This window comes from Myxocyprinus asiaticus, chromosome 20 (genome assembly GCF_019703515.2).
Source record: "Myxocyprinus asiaticus isolate MX2 ecotype Aquarium Trade chromosome 20, UBuf_Myxa_2, whole genome shotgun sequence".
NCBI classification, from domain to species: Eukaryota; Metazoa; Chordata; class Actinopteri; order Cypriniformes; family Catostomidae; genus Myxocyprinus; species Myxocyprinus asiaticus.
In genome coordinates this window covers 5514490-5532974 of record NC_059363.1, presented here as the reverse complement: position 1 = coordinate 5532974, position 18485 = coordinate 5514490, and the positions used below count along the sequence as shown (strand labels likewise).

Here is an 18485-nt window from a genome sequence, read left to right as displayed (position 1 = left end):
CAAACATAACGCTAGATGTCACTGTCTCCTCATTGCGTTTCTTTCTGTCAAGCACAATGAATATTATTGGACTTTAAGGGGTAAGTGACATGTTTACCACACTTTTGATTCAGGTCGATACTTCACATTATAAGCTAAATTACAAGGGGGGAAAAAAGATAACTTTTAAAAAATATATTTACATTAATAGTCTATTAGTGCAACCAAATAATCCGTTTAGAATCGGACTGATAGCTCAATTGGATTGAAAAACCTTGATGTAAACACAGAAATTATCCAGTTGAACTAGATCCGAATAAAATTTCCATCCGATTGAAGGGGGTGTTGTAGACCTAAAATAATCCGATTAAAAGAAAAATATTAGCCATATAAACATTTGAATCCAACTAATTTCTCAGTAGTATTCTAAAATACCTAGCGCTCATGCGCAGAGATGGTGCGTATGTACGTTTATACATGATACTCTTCGCGGGAACCTAATTTATACAAAGCAATGGCAAAACGCATTATTAAGGCTATGTGAGCTCGCACTGAACATTCTGAAGGGCACATATGTTCTTTCATGACATCACACAAAGCAAAAAAGAATGTTGTGACCACTCACTTTCTGACGTTGCAACAAAGTGTTTCTTGCAAGTCAGTCCACTTTCGGCCATCTTTGGAACGCTCTCGGTAGGTTATTTCCATTCATGCAAGTGCAGCTCATATCTACTTGAATGGGAAAAGACCGAAATCTCCTAAACGGTTGGTCAAGGTTACGGTCAAAGGACATATTTCAAATCAGCAGTAAAATCTGACAACACTGTTGTCATAAATTGTGCTTCTTTACCTTTACACACACAAAAAAAAGCAATTTTCTCGGCTTGTATAGCTAATGCGCATGCGCGTTGTTGAGTTGATTGACAGGCGATGTCTGTATCTAAAAGGTGATTGGCTCCTTCACCTGTACTGGCGGGACTTCCTTTCTACATCGGTTGACCGTTGGCTGCGTTGGGCGTTCCAATTTCTCCCATTCATTTTAATAGAAGTGGCCCATCTCTGCTAAACATTCTCTGGTCGTAACCATAATTTCTAAAGCATTTCTTCTTTGCCATTGTGACAGTCGATCGTACATGACAGATTAGGAAATTAGGTTAGTATGTTAGAATATGTTTTACAAGAGATTATGCAAAGTGAACACAGTAAATAGCCTAAAAATCCTTCTCCAAACTCATGTTAAATTACTACTCTCGTTACAGTACTTGAGTAGCCTGCATTTTTCTACTTTATTAAGTCTAAATAAATAATAGTACTTTTACTTGAGTTCATTAAAAGTGAAGTATTCAACTTCGCTCCAGTTATTTTTCACCACAATTACAAAGTAAAAAAAAAATAAATAAATAAAAAATAAAAAACATAATATTTATGAATTTTTGGGAAGGTTTTTGGGAAGAAGATCTCGGCAAGTTATAAGAACTAAATCTGTTTATAAACTAAAATGCGCTGTGCGTGGCATGACAGAAGCCCGTTGGGCACAGCATCATGAACACAGCAGCTTCCATAAACTGCCGCCAGTGTCCTCTCTTCTCTAGCTTCTTCAAGACTTTCTGCCCTGTCACTATACAAGAACTGTAATACTGTGATTTTCTGCATATTTCATTTTATTCTGGACAGGAGCCATACATTCAGGTATGAGGGAACCATCTGAACACGTTTAACCAATGATCAAACTTCACTTGTTTTTAAGGTAGGCAATGTTTTAACCGTCAAACATTAACACAATGTAGTTTGACATATATGTGGGGATATAATTTTTACTTGCTACTATATGTCTAAAACAAACTTTTTAAATACCCTAGAATGATACATTGTCAATAAAGTCGGAAATTAATGGGGATTAATGCTCACGCAACGAGTTCCCGTGTTTTATTAATAATCTCTGATATAGTTACAATTACATACATTGCGATCTTCTTTTCACTTTTCACTGAAAATGTTTATCCCCCGCTGTCCGGTTCCTTGCACCATCACATGCATAGACGGGCTGTCAGCTTCTATCAATCCACATCAGTTCGGTATTGTGCTCCCATGTTAAATTCCATAACCGTTCGCCCCTCTTGTTCAAAATAAACTGTCCGAGCGGGTAACACTCTCGCTCACGGTGCTCGCTGTAATTCCTTGCCCTGTGCTGCTGTTTATCTGTCTGAAAAACCTCATCCGCTAGAGGCCAAAAGTGTGCTAGGGATGGATATTATATAAAGAAGGTATGAGAAATCACAAAACATAATGTAACCAAATGCTACAATTTACTTAATAATAATATCTTAATATGTTAAATAACCATAATGTTAATTAAGAATTTATTATTACAACTGTAATACAATAATACATATACAGAACAACCACTTTTAGTGTTTGAATCATTCATATCTCTCACTAAACTCTGAGACATTTTTATTTTTGCCTTATTTTATTCAGATGGCATGTAGGAGTTGATAACAGTTTGCTTAATAATCTCATTCCATATCTGAATAATTGCTGCAATATCATTGAGGACAAATTTCCTCCTCTATGATATTGCATTGTATTTGTTTTGTACAGTATGTTAACTTAATAGACAAAATACTTGGACATACGTGAATGAGAATAAACCTGAAATAGGAATGTTTCAGTCACAATGCACATTATGTAGTTTAGAGACAATTTAGAGACATTTAGAATGTTACAAATATTTCTATTTAAATAAATGTTGTATTCTTAAAATGTTCTGTTTGTCCAAGAATCCTCTTGCAGCAATGCAGGTCTTTGGTATTTAGAAGCTGCTAGATTAGGACCTGTGAGGAGTCTGTTTCTCAAACTAGAGACTGTAATTTACTTGTCTTTTTGTTGTGCATCTGGGCCGTTCACTTCCCTCTCTATGCTGGTTAGAGATTCTTTTTTCAAAACAGTATTGCATGGAATAACCTTCATCTCTCTAAAACAATAGCGTTCTTCTAAAAACATCAAAAGAACAGTGTTTCCCATTAATTACCTAGACTAGTTTGTCCCGCCATAGTCTCATAATGAACCGAAAATATTTTTACACCTCATAATAACATAATTAGATCTGTAGCATTATGTTTTGCGCCGTTGCTTCGGCAAAGCATCACTCTCTCTCAGTCAGTCATAACCCAACCATAATCCAGGCGGTCTATGTGTGTGTGTGCTGAACATGCGCATGTGTTCCGAAAATGCTCATGCTAATGCGTGCTTGAATGCCCGTCTTGGTGAGGTATAAACACAGAGAGTGATGTCTAAAGTGAACGTAAACAGCGGAGAAAAAAGTGGATTTGTATTAAAATGTGAGACTTGTAAGTGTAAATGTAAGCTAATAAATAGACCTGCTGCTGTCTAGTGTTTCATTATAATAATCAAACAGCCATAACAAGAAAACGAGAAAACACTCAATACTCTTGACTGAGTAACTTTAGTAGCTTTAAAAAGTATTGTAATCATACAGTAAAGACCAGTAGAAGTATTTTTTGTTCTATTATTTTTAATCTATTTCTATTCATTGCTGTTTTTTATTGTTATTTTAATACTGTTTGTTTACTAGTCTTGAATAATTACTTAAGAACTTGAAACCATTCTTCCATAATTAACATATTACTTAGTGTTATTATTTGTTGTAGTTTTGAAGCTGGTATTGAGAAGCGTCAAATTTCACTACAGACTACTGAAATTTTGGTATTGTGATAATGTATAGCCTTTATTGTACATGGTAAATCTTGCTGCAATAACATGATGAAAAAGTAAATCTCATTCCATAGAACTATGAGCATCCCTGCTGTAAATGATGGCGATGGAGGCTTTCTTTATTTGACTACCATACGTAACATAAAATAATTATCATATGACAATAGCCTCCTCCCCTACCCAGTGCAGTTTACATTTCTGTTGCAGAGAACTGAGTTGATTGCATATTTACACTATTAGGTTGGGCATCGGTCATAATTTTAGAAAAATATAGGACATAAACTTTGACATGTTACTTGAGCATGCAACTTAAATGTCTTTTGTTCTCTCCGGACAAGTAACTTTTTACTCGGACAAGTGAATGACCAATTTGCTTAAACAATACTTAATGTCGAGCCCTGGCTCAAATGTATGCTCTAGTCGATTTTGTGTTTTGACCATTTATGAACTGCATTAAACTCTGTCTCGCTTACCATGCTTTGTGGTTGTGACTTTTTTGCCGTGTCATCACCATTTATGATTTAATTACTACTAGAGCACAAAGTTCTTCATAGATCTGGCCTCTTAATTTTGCTCTCAAAGAGCACCAGATTGATGCATTTAACTTGAAAATGTACAACATTTCCTTACTGGGGAGCATGACCCCCCTAGAGGGTCCGAGGTCCACCCACCACAGTCTCACAAAATCCTGTGGGAAACACTGGAAGAAAATAGAATTTCAAGAGGATTGTGTTTCTTTTTGCCTATTTTTAAAACCAAAATTGTGTAAAGCAACTTGTAAGAACTCAATACCTTGGTGAAAGGAAGCATCAATTTCTTTCAAAAACAAAAAAGTCTTTGTGTTCTAAAAATACATATATACTATATATAATATAATTTTCATAAAGTAACTTGTAACGTAATTACTTATTCGGCAAACTACTTATTTACTCTTACTTAAGTCATAATATTTCTCAGTACTTCTACTTGTACTCAAGTGAATTATTTCTTCAGTAGCAGTACTTTTACTTAAGTAAAAAAACCAGTACTCTTTCCACCACTGCAGTTATTTAACACTGCAAGCATCCCTTCTCTTGCTGTTTTAAATAGCCTACCTTTTTTCCTTCTTGAACGATTAAGTGCTCCGTTCCACCATCATTATTGCTTAGTGATTTTCACGTAGTGTCCCGTATGCAGCTGTTGTTTAAAGTTCCTATTATTTTGTTTCCATTCCACATCTGTAAATGTCTAGAAGACCTCTGCAGAAACAAAGATAAAAACTGCAACCTGACAAGAACAGCACAGTATAAAAATACAATACAGCAGCACTGAAGCTATGCTGTATTTACTGTAGTTTACGACTTAACCACTAGATGTCACTCTTGCCACACTGGAGTTCACAGATCAGATGAAACGCTCCAATGCATAAATCTCAGTGTATATAAATATGCAATCCAATAAAAATGTGAATGGATCATATCGGTAGTTGTCATATGTTCTTAAAAATATCTATCTATCTATCTATCTATCTATCTATCTATCTATCTGTCTGTCCTTTTATCTATCTATCTATCTGTCTGTCTGTCTGTTTATCATTATATCTATCTATCTATCTATCTATCTATCTATCTGTCTGTCTGTCTGTCTGTCTGCCTGCCTGCCTGCCTGCCTGCCTGTCTGTCTGTCATTTTTAAACCATGCCTGTCTCTGATCAAGTTCAGATGTTAAATTGGTTCAAACAGTGTATGAACATGCTTCAGCATGAACATGCTTCAGTAGATGAGAGACAGTTTATTTCCTTTAGGCACTAAGGTACCCATAGCTGTTCTAATGAGAGGATCTTTGCTATATAAACACACTCTGATTTCCAATAAGGACTGTATAGGGGAGATGGACAGCTCCTAGTCATTAGGGAGGATTCAGGTTTGGGCTTTTTCAACACCTACTCCTCCTTTCTCTTTCGTTATCTCACTCCTGTGATCTATCATTCATGGCCTTCATTTAAAATTGCGTAAAATATTTAAAATTGGTTGGATTTCTTCAGTGGGCTTCAGCGGTGACCTCCCCTCAGTGCCTGAATCATGGGAGAATAATATGCAGCAGAGGGAGAGAACAAGAGAGAAAAACAGGGCAGAGAGTAAAGGTGAAAGGGAGAGAGTGAAGAAAAAAAAGGAAGAGCAGTGGCACTGTTACTGTTGTGAACTAATGTTGAACATAGGCATGTTTCTACTTTCAAAAGCAATGTAGCAGTAATAATGTTGAGTGTTGGCAATGGCATCTACTGTCAATGCCTAAATCTTAAGAATAGCTATTTGCATTTACCAAACCCACTGCAAAGAAAAATTACAAAAATGATTGCATTAATATCCTAATTGTCATATCAGCAATGAGATTAAATGGAGAACAAATGAAGACTTTTGCTTCTTAGATTCTTCTTAGAAAAAGGTCATCCTCTCTGCAGTAATCTCACATGTGTCTCCTCCAGAGTTTCAGAAGAGATCTCAACAATGTTGGTCAATAGTCAGGGATTTTCAATTAGTGACAGATAGATATTGGTAGATATTGGCCGACGTTTGGCCATTTTGAGATTATTGTGTTGGCGGATAACTATGCCTATTCCCTTTTGCGTCAGTTCCAAAATTGACCAACAGCATTTTTAATAGAAAAGAAACATTTTCTGTTTTAACATATTTTAAGTGAATTTTGAGTAAAATAAGTGTTCATTTAATTTGTGTAAATTACCAAATTGTATGATATACATATTGGTAGTTATATCAGCCATCAGCCACTCGACTTTCTTCATATCAGTTTCAGCTTTGGCCATTGAAATATCTATATCGGTCGACCACTTATTTAAACATTGCCTATCAAATTCTTCCAAGAGCAAATGATCTGATCTGCTATCCACATTCATTTCATAGCACTATATTCTTACTCTGTCAACAACAAAGTCACAAGACCTTATATCGTTGAAAAACATCTAAGTAAAACGCTATTAAAAGGAAGCATTTTTCCCATTTTATTTAGCTTTGCTGTAGGAAGTTACAGTGATATCAGTATAGTAGAAGACACAGATTGAAATGTTCCTGCTAATTGAAAACCTGGTGACGATACCGTGAAGTGGAAAAACATATAATAAATACCCGTGAGAATCTGTCCAATGAAAAGGAGATTCACTCAGCCACTGTTAAAACATATCGAACACAAAGGCCCTGGTACATGGACACTGTACAAGTGCACTGGATTGCCATTCATTGAGTCTGGAAGTAAGAAATAGCTGGGCTACATGGGAATATTTTGATATTCCCTTACCTGAAACATGTACATTACATATGTACATTAACCAAAATTAAGGACCAGGGGGAAAACATAGGAGGGCAAGAAAGAACAGAAAGAAGCAGTAAAGGAGGAAAGCAAAGAATAATCACTGATGTTCAGCATTCACTTATGATGAACAGAATGTAAAAGAAATGATGCCAGATAGTAACAAATCCAAGAAAAGTTTATTATGAATATGGCACCTGTAAGATGGTAAAAAAAAAATTGTGTTACAGAAAGACAACCATGTATGACATGTCGCTTTAACTGATGAAAACCTACAAAAGTATAAAATAACCCTGTTGTAAAATGAAGTATGTACATTTTTGAATTGCAGCATTATTCATGGTAAATGAACAAAAACGGTGTTTTCAAAATAAAAAAATAAGCCAGGCACTCAAAGTTAGCTTCAGTTAGTCATGTTTTTTGTCTTTTCTTCTGAAAGCAAAAAACAAAATAAAAATGTACCATAGTTTTCTCTTTTAATATTTTAATTTGTTTGTATTTAGAATTTATAACACTGTTAACACTGATATTAAGAGAATCCCCTTTCTCCCATATTCTTCTACTTGGCACCAAGTTCCTCATAAAAGAATCTGAATAATTGTACAAGAAATAGTTAAAAACACAGACACAGTCTTCACAGGTAATGAAGTGATTTCTCATATTGTAATTTTAAACACTATTTATCTGACAGCAGCTGAGATTAGTTTAAGATTAAATCACCAGCAATCATTTTGACACAACACAGATACATTGAGACAGCTCGCTCGGCTGTTCGGTTAGTAACATATGGGTGTATTTCCTTGTCCACAGTGTCTGTTTTGGGAGCTGCCCCCAAACCCCCCATCCCGAACATCTCTGATCTACGTACAAAATGCTAAAATCTAGGATCCCGTTAACCTGCAGCGGTGACGCCAAGCTCTCCTGCAACCGTTCCAACAGCAAGTCCTGTTATTGTTTTAAAAACATATTAATATCATGACCTGGGTTTGAGTAACAACACATCTTCACAGAAACCACAGACACAAGTTTCCTGATGTTGGGGGGGAAGCCTGATTCAGGTAAAAAGACGAAGGCTCCCCATTCCCTTTGCTGGACAGACTAAAAAAAAACACTAAACATCGACAAAGCCGCTGGACCAAACAAAATCAAGTAAACCAAACAATCAACTTAGTAAACATGCATTTCCAAAACACCTATAAAAATAGATTTTATAGTGCGAAATATTTTTTTCATCTCTTTAGAAATCTTTAAAACTGTTTATTATCCTGAAATACTACCATAATCTTTTAATATTTCCTGTGAGTTGCAGGGTTCTTGAAGTCAACAGGTTTGGTGGAAACCAATGAAATACACCCAATGCACAAGAGAAGCACAAGGGACTCTGGGAATGTTTCACATCTGAGGCTTTAAGGTTCCAGTCTAGTAAATGCTACTTCAGTTTGTTTTAATTCCTTGTCATTTTTGAGCTGGAAACTGCAATCCCAGAATTCCTCAGTGTCAAAAAAAAAAAAGAAGAAAAAAAAAAAATGGCTCCTTAAACCTTTGAGCTAGTTCAGAGTCTTTTATCTCTGAGAAGGAGAGAGAGAGAGAGAGAGAGGTCTGTAGACTACACGACAGCAAAGCAATAGCAGAAAAAGAAGAAAGTAATACATACAAAAAGGAAGCAGCAAAAAAGGTGACACTACATTGGAAGGCCACCACACAAAATCCACTAACCTCCACTGATTCACTAAGACTGCAAGGGGGGCAGACAGGGAACAAATGTTTCCCCCGTCCAAGCCCGGACTAGCACAGAGAGGACAAAGGACAAAACAGCTACATTAGCTCAGTATATACTGCATATAGTAACACACACTTAAGTTGCTATGGAGACTGACAGCCAATGACACTTACACATTGTACAAGTTTACGGTTATCACGCTGCGTAATAGATGACTCGATGGACGGCTGCCAAAGAATGAAGTGACAGTTTTCTTCCGTTTTATTACTTTATAATTTTTTTTTTTTTTTTTAAACATCAAATCACAGTGTTTTAACACCAAACTGTGAGTAAATATTTTTGGCAACAGTGGATAAAAATTAGGAATGTGGATTTTGAAAACATTTTTTGATTGAAAATGCATGTCTTTATTACAATCTTCGCTTGATATGTGATTTTTCAGAGAGAGTAAAGGGGAAAGGGATGAAGGGGAATCGATTTTGGGAAAGACACCAGGCTTGTAAGCTAAAGAGGGAGTGTAAACGTTGAAAACAAAAATGAATAATAATAAAAAAAATCCCCTAAACAATTAAGGATAGTTCTGACCAAAGCCTGTTGGAGTTTAACATTCATGTTCAAGTGATGCAAAATTCATATCCCTTTACTGACTCAATTAGATTGAGCGAAAATACCCTCCTGCACTCACTGGTAAGTGATTAAACAAAAATCAAACAAAAACTAAAAAATCTGTTAAAGGTTTGACTTTTCTGTTAAAAGCTCACAAGCCGCCATTTGTCTGGAGTTCCAGAACGGTACCTACATCAGCCAGCTGAGTGAGGGTAACTTAATGATAGCACCATGGATCTGCAAACAGAAGATGGAACTGGAAAAATCTCACTGACCTGTTCCATGTCCTGGGATTTTGTAGTATCATTCTATTCACAGGTCGATACCCGGCTAAAATTGCTTTTTTTTTTTTTTATGCATGATTTGCAAGTTAAGTTTGAGCTATAAAAAACGAAGAAAAAGTATTATTTCTAAAATACTATTTCCCATTTAGAAATAACCTTAAAACCCTTTGAACAACATCAAATAGGGTAACATCCTTTTGTCAGGAACAATCTCGATCACATCAAGATACCATTAGAAACACGAACAGATCCTTTTCTTAATAATCTTCTTTTCAAATACCTTTAAGACATCCTGATGAGGATGTTACATACTCTGGTCAAATATCTCACCGTAGAGAAAACACGCTACAGTGCTACGAATTCCCTGTGGCTCTGAAGGAACTCTTTACAATAGAGATGAGTCTGTTTAGAGAAACTGTCATCAAGAACTTGTGAGAGAGAAGAAAGAGCAAGTAGAAGAGATAGAAAGATAGAAAGTCACAGGAAGAGAAACCATTCATTTCAGTTACACAAGCTCAATTGCTCAAAATTCAAAGTGCTAGAACATCTCTCTTTTCCCCAACTTTGATACAGTCTTTTACCTCATAAGAGTCTTTTGAACACAGTTGAACACAGTAATATGGTCTCAATGTTTTGCTTCAATCCTCCTTGCGCTCCAGAGTCTGTGTGTTGTGAATGCCATTGCTGTAAACGGAGAATGGAAGCGTGGAGAAGAGTCCTTCTGCCGTGGTGAAGACGTTAGCAGCTGGCATCTGCGTAAGCCCGGCTCCGCTGACCGTGCCCCCAAATGGGGTGGACATGTTGAGCCGGTGCACATGGTGGTACAGCATCTCCATGGGTGTCTTTGGATCTATGCCAAAACCTGGCCCGTTGACGTCCACAAAGTTCACAGCGGCATGGGCGTTAGGCAGGAGGTTGCCCTGCATGGCCAGGCTGACGTCTGCTGGGGCATATCGGATTGTTCCAGTGGTGTAGACTCGTGGGGAGGCCGTGCTGGGGGTGGCAAGTGTGCCTGTGACTCTGTGCACCAACGGAAGCACCACGTTACCCGCTTGTAACCTTTGCAGGGCTTCCAGGTCACTACTGTATAGCAGGGAACCAGAGGAGGTGGGCGTACCCTGCTGCTTATCCCGTGGTGAGGCAGAGAGCGGTGGGGATAGGGGGTCTGCGGTGGTGGAGCTGGAAGAAGGAGCCAGGATTCCCAGAGTTGCACTGGACACAGTGGTCGGGGTGTTGTTGTTGGTGCTGCTACTGTTGCCATTGAAATTGGGCTTTCTATTGCCTCCTCCACCCTCGGCCCCAGGTGGAGTGAGGACAGAGTCAGGAATGGACACGTGCAGGCCAGCAGGCTGGGGGGAAGGGAAGGTGTTGTGGGGTTTTGTCATGCTGTAGGGGGACTCGTTGTGAGAGATCTCTCGGTTGGGTGGGTAGTTCCAGATGCTGCTGTCGTTATCGAAGTTTATAGGCTCTGACATTTCAGTCTTGATCTTGAGCATGGAGGCACTAGTTGGGGAGGGTGGAAGCAGAAGGGGAGGCTGGTCTCCAAGGGCGGGGTCCAGGCTGCCAGGACTGGGGGTGGCAGCGACTGAGGGAGACAGCCGCAGGCGTTGGCGACTCCCATCCCATTTCTGCTTTTTCCGCCTCTTCTTTCTTTTCTGGTGTTTACTCATTGCTGGCCCGCTCAGCTCTTCTCCACTGTTGCAATCTTTCACAATCTCATCCTCTTCATCCTCCTCGGAGGAGGAAGAGGAGGGCGAGTCCTGCAGTTCATCTACCTCCCCGTCGCCATAGCGCTCTATCTTTATGTGTAGGCCACCCAACCGTGCTAGGTGTCCCTCCTTGTGGTCAGCGTCACAGTCGGACGGTTCCAGGCTATCCTCGCTGTCCTGACTCTCTGGATTGCTGGAACTGTCTCCTTCCTCCTGTCGTCTCATCTCCTGCTCTGGTGGCCGGTCCGTCTGTTTCTTACTGTCCGACTCAGGGTTCTCGCTGTTCTCGGATGACAGGTTCCCCTTCCCATCTGACTTTTCATTGTCTTCCGGGAGAAAGACAAAGGTTTAGAGGACATGTCTTCCAATACACTTTCATATAACAGAGTTTATAAGAAAAGGTCTTCAACTTTTTCCTTGGCACAACAATCAGTTCAATAAACAATATCAAGAGTTTTAGTTTCAGGGTATTAATGTTTTGGTTCAGATGCTTGGAAGTGCTCAGGTTGGATTACAGTTGTCATATTACTGCATCTATTATGCTTCCTAAGCCCAGGACAAAATTACACTGGGGGGACAAACTCTTCTTTGATGTTTTATTTTTGGCAACAGCATTAGCCACTGGTGACTTATATCTGGTGACATACAGTTAGTCAATAGTTAAGTCATGAATAGCTCTGATTCTATTCAGAACAAGTGACCTTGGTAGCTGTGTTCTTAAGAACAAGACAAGCTAACTCTAAAATATGAATCATGAATCTACACCTACATAAAATTACATCAAAAGGCTTTCTTTCCAAAGAACATGAAATTTAAGTGAAGGAAAAACTTTTTCAAAGCTGTGAGGCAAATGCATCTCACAGGCATTTGCCGATTTTGGCCTTAGGAAGAACATGTGCACTAGAAGGGAAAGACAATAAGATCAAGAGAGAAAACAACAGAAGGAGAAGAAGGAGGGGTGTGGAGAAGATAGGTAGGGGAGTTTGGTCCAGCTGCAGCTGGTACAGACTGTAACCTTTGTGATGAAGGCTGGCAAAAGGCTCGACAGGCAGAGATGCCCAGAGGCCAATACGTTGGCACTTTCCCCAGACTGTCACCCAGCCTTGTTCACTCCACTATCTCTGGAATCTCACTTCATCTTCTTTTGGAATGTATAATTAATATCTCCAACTGGCTGTGAAGTCTTAATTGACTGTTTACACCAGTTTTAGAGACATATCAAAAGCACCGCATTTCCTTGTCCTACATAATTTCCAGTGATTATTGAAATGTGTTCAAATGTGTTCTGTATAGTGTTAATTCAATGCGTCTGGATTGTGATTTTGCAATTTGACTGTATGTTAAACAGAATTGCACATTGTAAGTAGTCATTTAGCAGATACTTCTATCCAAAGGGACTTACTGTACACTTATGACAAGGACGTTCCTCCTGGAGCAATCTAGAGTTAAGTGCTTTGCTCAAGGGCACAATGGTAATAGCTTATGGACCAATCATTTTGGGTCTTGAACTGTCAACCTTCCGGTAACCAACCCAGATCTTTATTCACCACCATCCCCACAAAAACATTTTAGTTATACAGTAGTTTGAGGCATATTTGTGATCAGTGATGTAAGTGGTGGTACTCTACCAGAGTTCTCCTTGAAGTCTGATTCCGAATCAGATGTTTCTGAGGATTCAGATGCTTTCTCTGGCAGGTTGGGTAGCTGTGCAATATCCATAGGTGTGTCTTTGTACTCTGGATTACTGCCCATAAAAAAAGCCACAAAAAAGCCACAAAGTTGGGAGATAGACTTCATTCACTTGCAGGCATGTGAAACATCTTTTACTTTCATCTAAATGTCACAGACATTCTGATTGAGACACTGTGGCCTAAACCACAGAGCTTCCTAATGATCTCTAAGCCCACACTCTGACCCAAAGAACGCAAGAAATCATACTTTAGTTTGAGAAGATTGACGTATATGGCCTTCGTCACCTTACAGAACTATTACTAACTCTTTGAAGTAAGAAATACTACCTTGTGGCAGTGCAGGATAAACCAAATCAAAAGCAAAAGAAATTCAGAGTAAAGGACTCCTATACCTGAGTACATAGTTGACCCAGATGATGTTCTTTTCATTGGCATTCTTGGCATTGATTGCAATGGTGGCACTAGACTGGATCCAGATATAACCTCCGTTCTTCTGAATCCAGCGGTAATACTTTGTGACACATTGACCTTTATTCATCACTAAAGAAATATGAGAGGAGAGGATACAAAAAGAGAGGAAAAGAACATAGAAAAGAAAAAAGAAAGCCAAGAAGAGGGAAACACAGGAGAGGAAGCAATAAATGTGTTAATAATGGATATTTCATATTAAATGATTGTTCATATACTCAAAGATCTTGGTGGTAATATTATGTATGATAAAATTTTATAACAGCAGTTTAAAAACAACAATGACAGCAATCAACAATGATAATAATTGTAACCTGGCAAAGCTCAAACCAGTCCATTATTTCCTTTGAAAGATATACTGTTCACATTTTGACTATAACAAATCATTGGTCCAGCAGAGGGTGCTGTGACTGTTTGCTTAGTTCCTCTCAGATTGTGTGCACGTTTGAGGCTACTGATGTGAAGACACTGTGGCAGTTGCCATAATTTTGGCTAAATTAAGCACTAAATAGCGATCTCAAATAATATGAATTTGCATTAATCATTGTTCCGCAAAACAGAAACAGTCGGAATCCAAGCAAGGTTGTAAATTCAGATTCTGGGTTTAATTACAGCTACAAATGGCTCTTTCCATAAAAACAGTCCACTGAGAGGAATGATTTATATAAGAATAAGTCTAGTAATTAAAATCATTACAGACTAATAGCATTGTTTAAGAAGCCATCCCAAATGCTCCCATAATTGACTTTAGTTCACCCGACTGCTTTCTGTAACAATAAATGTAAAACTAAGCCTTAACTACAGAAAATTAAGACAAAAAGCAGAGTTGTTTATCTGACTTGTTCACCATGGCCAGTGGGCATACCCTTGCTCTCACCTTCACTCACTTGAACAAAGTTTACATGTCACTGAGAGACTACAGAGGTGTTCTGTTTTCACTGACTATATCTACAACAATAGTCATGTTAAAAATATACTGTATACTTTATATATTTCACATCTGAAATGACAGAATTGATGATAAAAGATAAAATCAACAAGAATGGTGAATATTTATATAAAAAAGCAACTTATACTATAATATACAGTATACTATGGTAAGAAGAGATATGATACATATTTAATGGCTGATTCTTTAAAATTACATGCAAAAATACAGTAATAAAGCAAAAGATAGATTTTCCATTATACAGTATATATATTTTTTTTACTTTCCGTTATTTATGTAATTTTGTTTTGCACTATTGTCATGGTAAGCAGCTAATCTACAAATACAAAAAGTTATGTCCCATGCCAGTAAATCACATTAAAATATAGAAAAATATATCTGAACAAATTATATATATATATATATATATATATATATATATACAGTACTGTGCAAAAGTCTTAGGCACATAAGATGTTTCACAAAAGCATTTGTCTTCAGATAGTTATTTATATCTTCAGCTTTAGTGTGTCAATAGGAAATATAAATGTTAAACTTTCAAACATTACGTTTGCAAATAGAAAAGATTAGAATAGAAGAACAGGGAGCCTTGCAACAGATGTCATGGCCCCCACAAAGCCCACCCACTGAACATCATGTCAGTCTGAGATTACATAAAGAGACAAAAGCAATTGAGATAGCCTAAATAATGCATTTGTGCATGGATCTACTTTCTTATGCGACGGATCAGAATCTGCCGTTGCTTGTTCAAACAAAATGATGTGTCCAAGCCTCTCAAAAACATCACTTAAGAACTACTAGTATCACAGCTTGGGCTGTTTCTAACATGTTATTGGAGAAACAATGATGTGTGAGTATGTGTGTGTGTGAGAGAGAGAGAGAAACAGAGAGAGAGAGAGAGAGATGGAGCATGTGCGATCACCTGTTGATGATGCTGTAGTCTGTTAGTCAGCTTTCTGAAGATAATGTCATTTTGGTAAAATGTATCCTATTTTCTCAGTGGAAAAATAGCCACCCAAGCGGTGGTATTCCTCCCTATATCACGGTAGCCGGTACGCAAGAGTCTTTCACTATAGAAACCGCAATGTCCTCCACCATTTTGTCCTCTCCAATATGGAAACTCCGGTAAGAGGTAAGCGCCTTGATTTTGTGTAATTAATCAGTCTGTTGTGTCTCTCAGCTGTGATGAGCCTTAATGCTTAAGTTGTTAGTTTAAAGCTGTTTAAAGCTATTTCCTAGCTTTAGTAGTGTAGTAGTAAGTCGAGCAATCACAGAGTGTTGTTGAACAGAAACACTGAGTGACGCTGACTCTCTTCACATCACCAACTGGCTCATATTACACACAAAAATGGTCTTTTACCTCCATCTGCTGGCTAAAATATGTAATGTCACAAAACTAAATGTAAAGAGACAGATGGCTCTTAACACATCTGCACTGCTCTTACACTTTAGTTTAGAACATCACGAACACAAACGGAGTGATACAAACAGTGAAGTGTCCGAGTGCTGATGGTGTGAGACCATCAGTAATCATGGAACGTCTCTCGTCCAATCAGATTCGAGGACCGGAACAAACTGTTGTATATGTATATACAGTGTATTCAGAAAGTATTCAGATGCCTTCATTTTTTTTTTTTTCACATTTTATGTTGCAGCCTTATGCAAAAATGCTTTAAATTAAATTCATATCAATCTACACTCCATACCCCATAATGACAAAGCAAAAAACAGATTTTTGATAACTTTGCAAATTTATTAAAAATAAAAAACTGAAATATCACATTGACATAAGCACTCAGACCCTTTGCTATTACACTTAAAATTTAGCTCAGGTGCATCCCATTTCTCTGGATCATCTTTAAGATGTTTCTACACTTTGATTGGAGTCAACCTGTGGCAAATTCAATTGATTGGGCAGGATTTGGGCAGGATTTGGAAAGGCACATATATATAAGGTCTCACAGCTGAAAATGCATATCAGAGCAAAAACCAAGCCATGAGGTCAAAGGAACTGACTGCAGAGCTTAGAGACATGAATGTGTCGAGGCAAAGATCTGGGAAAGGCTAAAAAAAAATGGCTGCATTGAAGGTTCCCAAGAGCACAGTGGGCTCCACAATTCTTAAATGGAAAAAGTTTGGAACAACCAGGACTCTTCCTAGAGCTGGCTGCCCGGCCAAACTGAACAATCAGGGAGAAGGGCCTTGGTAAGAGAGGTGACCAAGAACCCGATGGTTACTCTGGTTGAGTTCCAGAGATCATGTGTGGAGATGGGAGAAACTTGCAGAAGGACAACTATCACTGCAACACTCCACCGATCTGGGCTTTATGGCAGAATGGCCAGACGGAAGCCTCTCTTCAGTCCAAGATATATGAAATCCCGCTTGGAATTTGCAAAAACAAGCACCTAGAGGACTCTCAGACTGTGAGAAACAAGATTCTCTGGTCTGATGAAATGAAGATTGAACTGTTTGGCCTCAATTCCAGGCATCATGTCTGGAGGAAACCAGGCACTGCTTATCACCTGCACAATACCATCCCAATGGTAAAGCATGGTGGTGGTCGCCTGTGGGGATGTTTTTCAGCGGCAGGGACTGGGGGACTGGTCAGGGTTGAAGGAAAGCTGAATGCAGCAAAATACAGATATATCCTTAATGAAAACCTTGTTCAGAGCCCTCAGGACCTCAGACTGATCCGAAGTTTCACCTTCCAACAGGACAATGACCCAAAGCACACAGCCAAGACAATGCAAGAGTGGCTTAGGGACAACTACTGTATGTGAATGTCCTTGAGTGGCCCAGCCAGAGCCTGGACTTGAACCCAATCGAACATCTCTGGAGAGACCTGAAAATAGCTGTCCACCGATGGTCCCCATCCAACCTGACAGAGATTGAGAGGATCTGCAGAGGAGAATGGCATGAAATCCCCAAATCTAGGTGTGCAAAGTTTGTCGCAACATAGGTGCTTCAACTAAGTACTGAATTAAGGGTCTGAATACTTATGTCAATGTGATATTTCAGTTTTTTCTTTTTAATAAATTTGCAATGTTATCAAAAATCTGTTTTTTTGCTTTGCCATTATGGTGTATGGATGGAGTGTAGATTGATGTGAAAAAAAAAAAATATTTAAAGTATTTTAGCATAAGGCTGCAACATAACAAAATGTGAAAAAAATGAAGGGGTCTGAATACTTTCTGAATGCACTGTATATACACACACATTTGTGTGTATATTCTAATGATAAAAGAAGAAAAGAACTAAAAAGAACTGGTATGATGAATATTACCTAAAAATAAAACAATTTTACATTAATATACTATGGTTGGAAGAGATATAAAAATTAAGTTAATGGCAGTTTCTCTGAAATGCACTAAAATACAGTTAGGTAGATAGACAGGCAGACAGACAGTTGATAGATTTTCACCTCTCTCTGTGAACACACCAGTCCGAACAATCCCTTTAAACACTCATTACTGTCTACAAGTACCAGGACAATCTTTCCCCTGCCTTTAAACCTGATCTAATCTGCATTACATTTGATGTGCTGGCTTTCTTGGCTCCGCCCGGCAGCACGTCTGTACAGGTGAGGCTTATTTTTTTAACCCCCTTTCAGATACACTGCCATTAAATCAATCAGGGCCTGATTGAGTTATTGATTTAGAGGTAATGAAGCCACCCATTTCTCTTCCCCCTCCTCTCTCTCTCTCTTTCTTTCTGTATCTCTCTCTTTATTTGCCAGTGCAGGAGTCGTTGGCTGCTTTTGGAGGCTTTAAAAGGAATACAACCTCTTTAATCTACCTGCCTACTCCTGAAGCCTCAGGCAAGCCTGCAGGACCGTCTCTTTCTCTCTCTACTTCCGTTCTTTCTCATTCTATCTCTCTCTCCCTCTCTCACTGCACCAGGGCCTCTGTCCTTCAGTTCTGTTAAATCACTTGGATCCCTTCCATAATAGCAGCTACCTTTCAGATACCCTTTACCCAGCGTGGCCTCACTTGCGGCAGGAGGGGCAGAGGGTGTCACTGTCATATAAAAGTAAGTAATTTA

General features: G+C 38.4%; 1 protein-coding gene across 2 annotated transcripts in view; it reads right to left on the bottom strand.

Moving 5' to 3' along the window:
- Positions 1–6715: 6715 nt before the first annotated feature.
- LOC127411510 (neuronal PAS domain-containing protein 3-like) overlaps positions 6716–18485 on the bottom strand; it is a 400645-nt gene continuing 388875 nt past the window's right edge. For both annotated transcript variants that reach the window (XM_051647156.1, XM_051647155.1), the window contains exons 10-12: positions 13420–13567; positions 12965–13080; positions 6716–11662 (exon numbers count right to left, since the gene is read on the bottom strand). In XM_051647156.1, coding sequence (XP_051503116.1) covers positions 10266–11662; positions 12965–13080; positions 13420–13567 — 1661 coding nt within the window. In that variant the 3' untranslated portion in view covers positions 6716–10265. The remainder of the gene's footprint in view (positions 11663–12964; positions 13081–13419; positions 13568–18485) is intronic.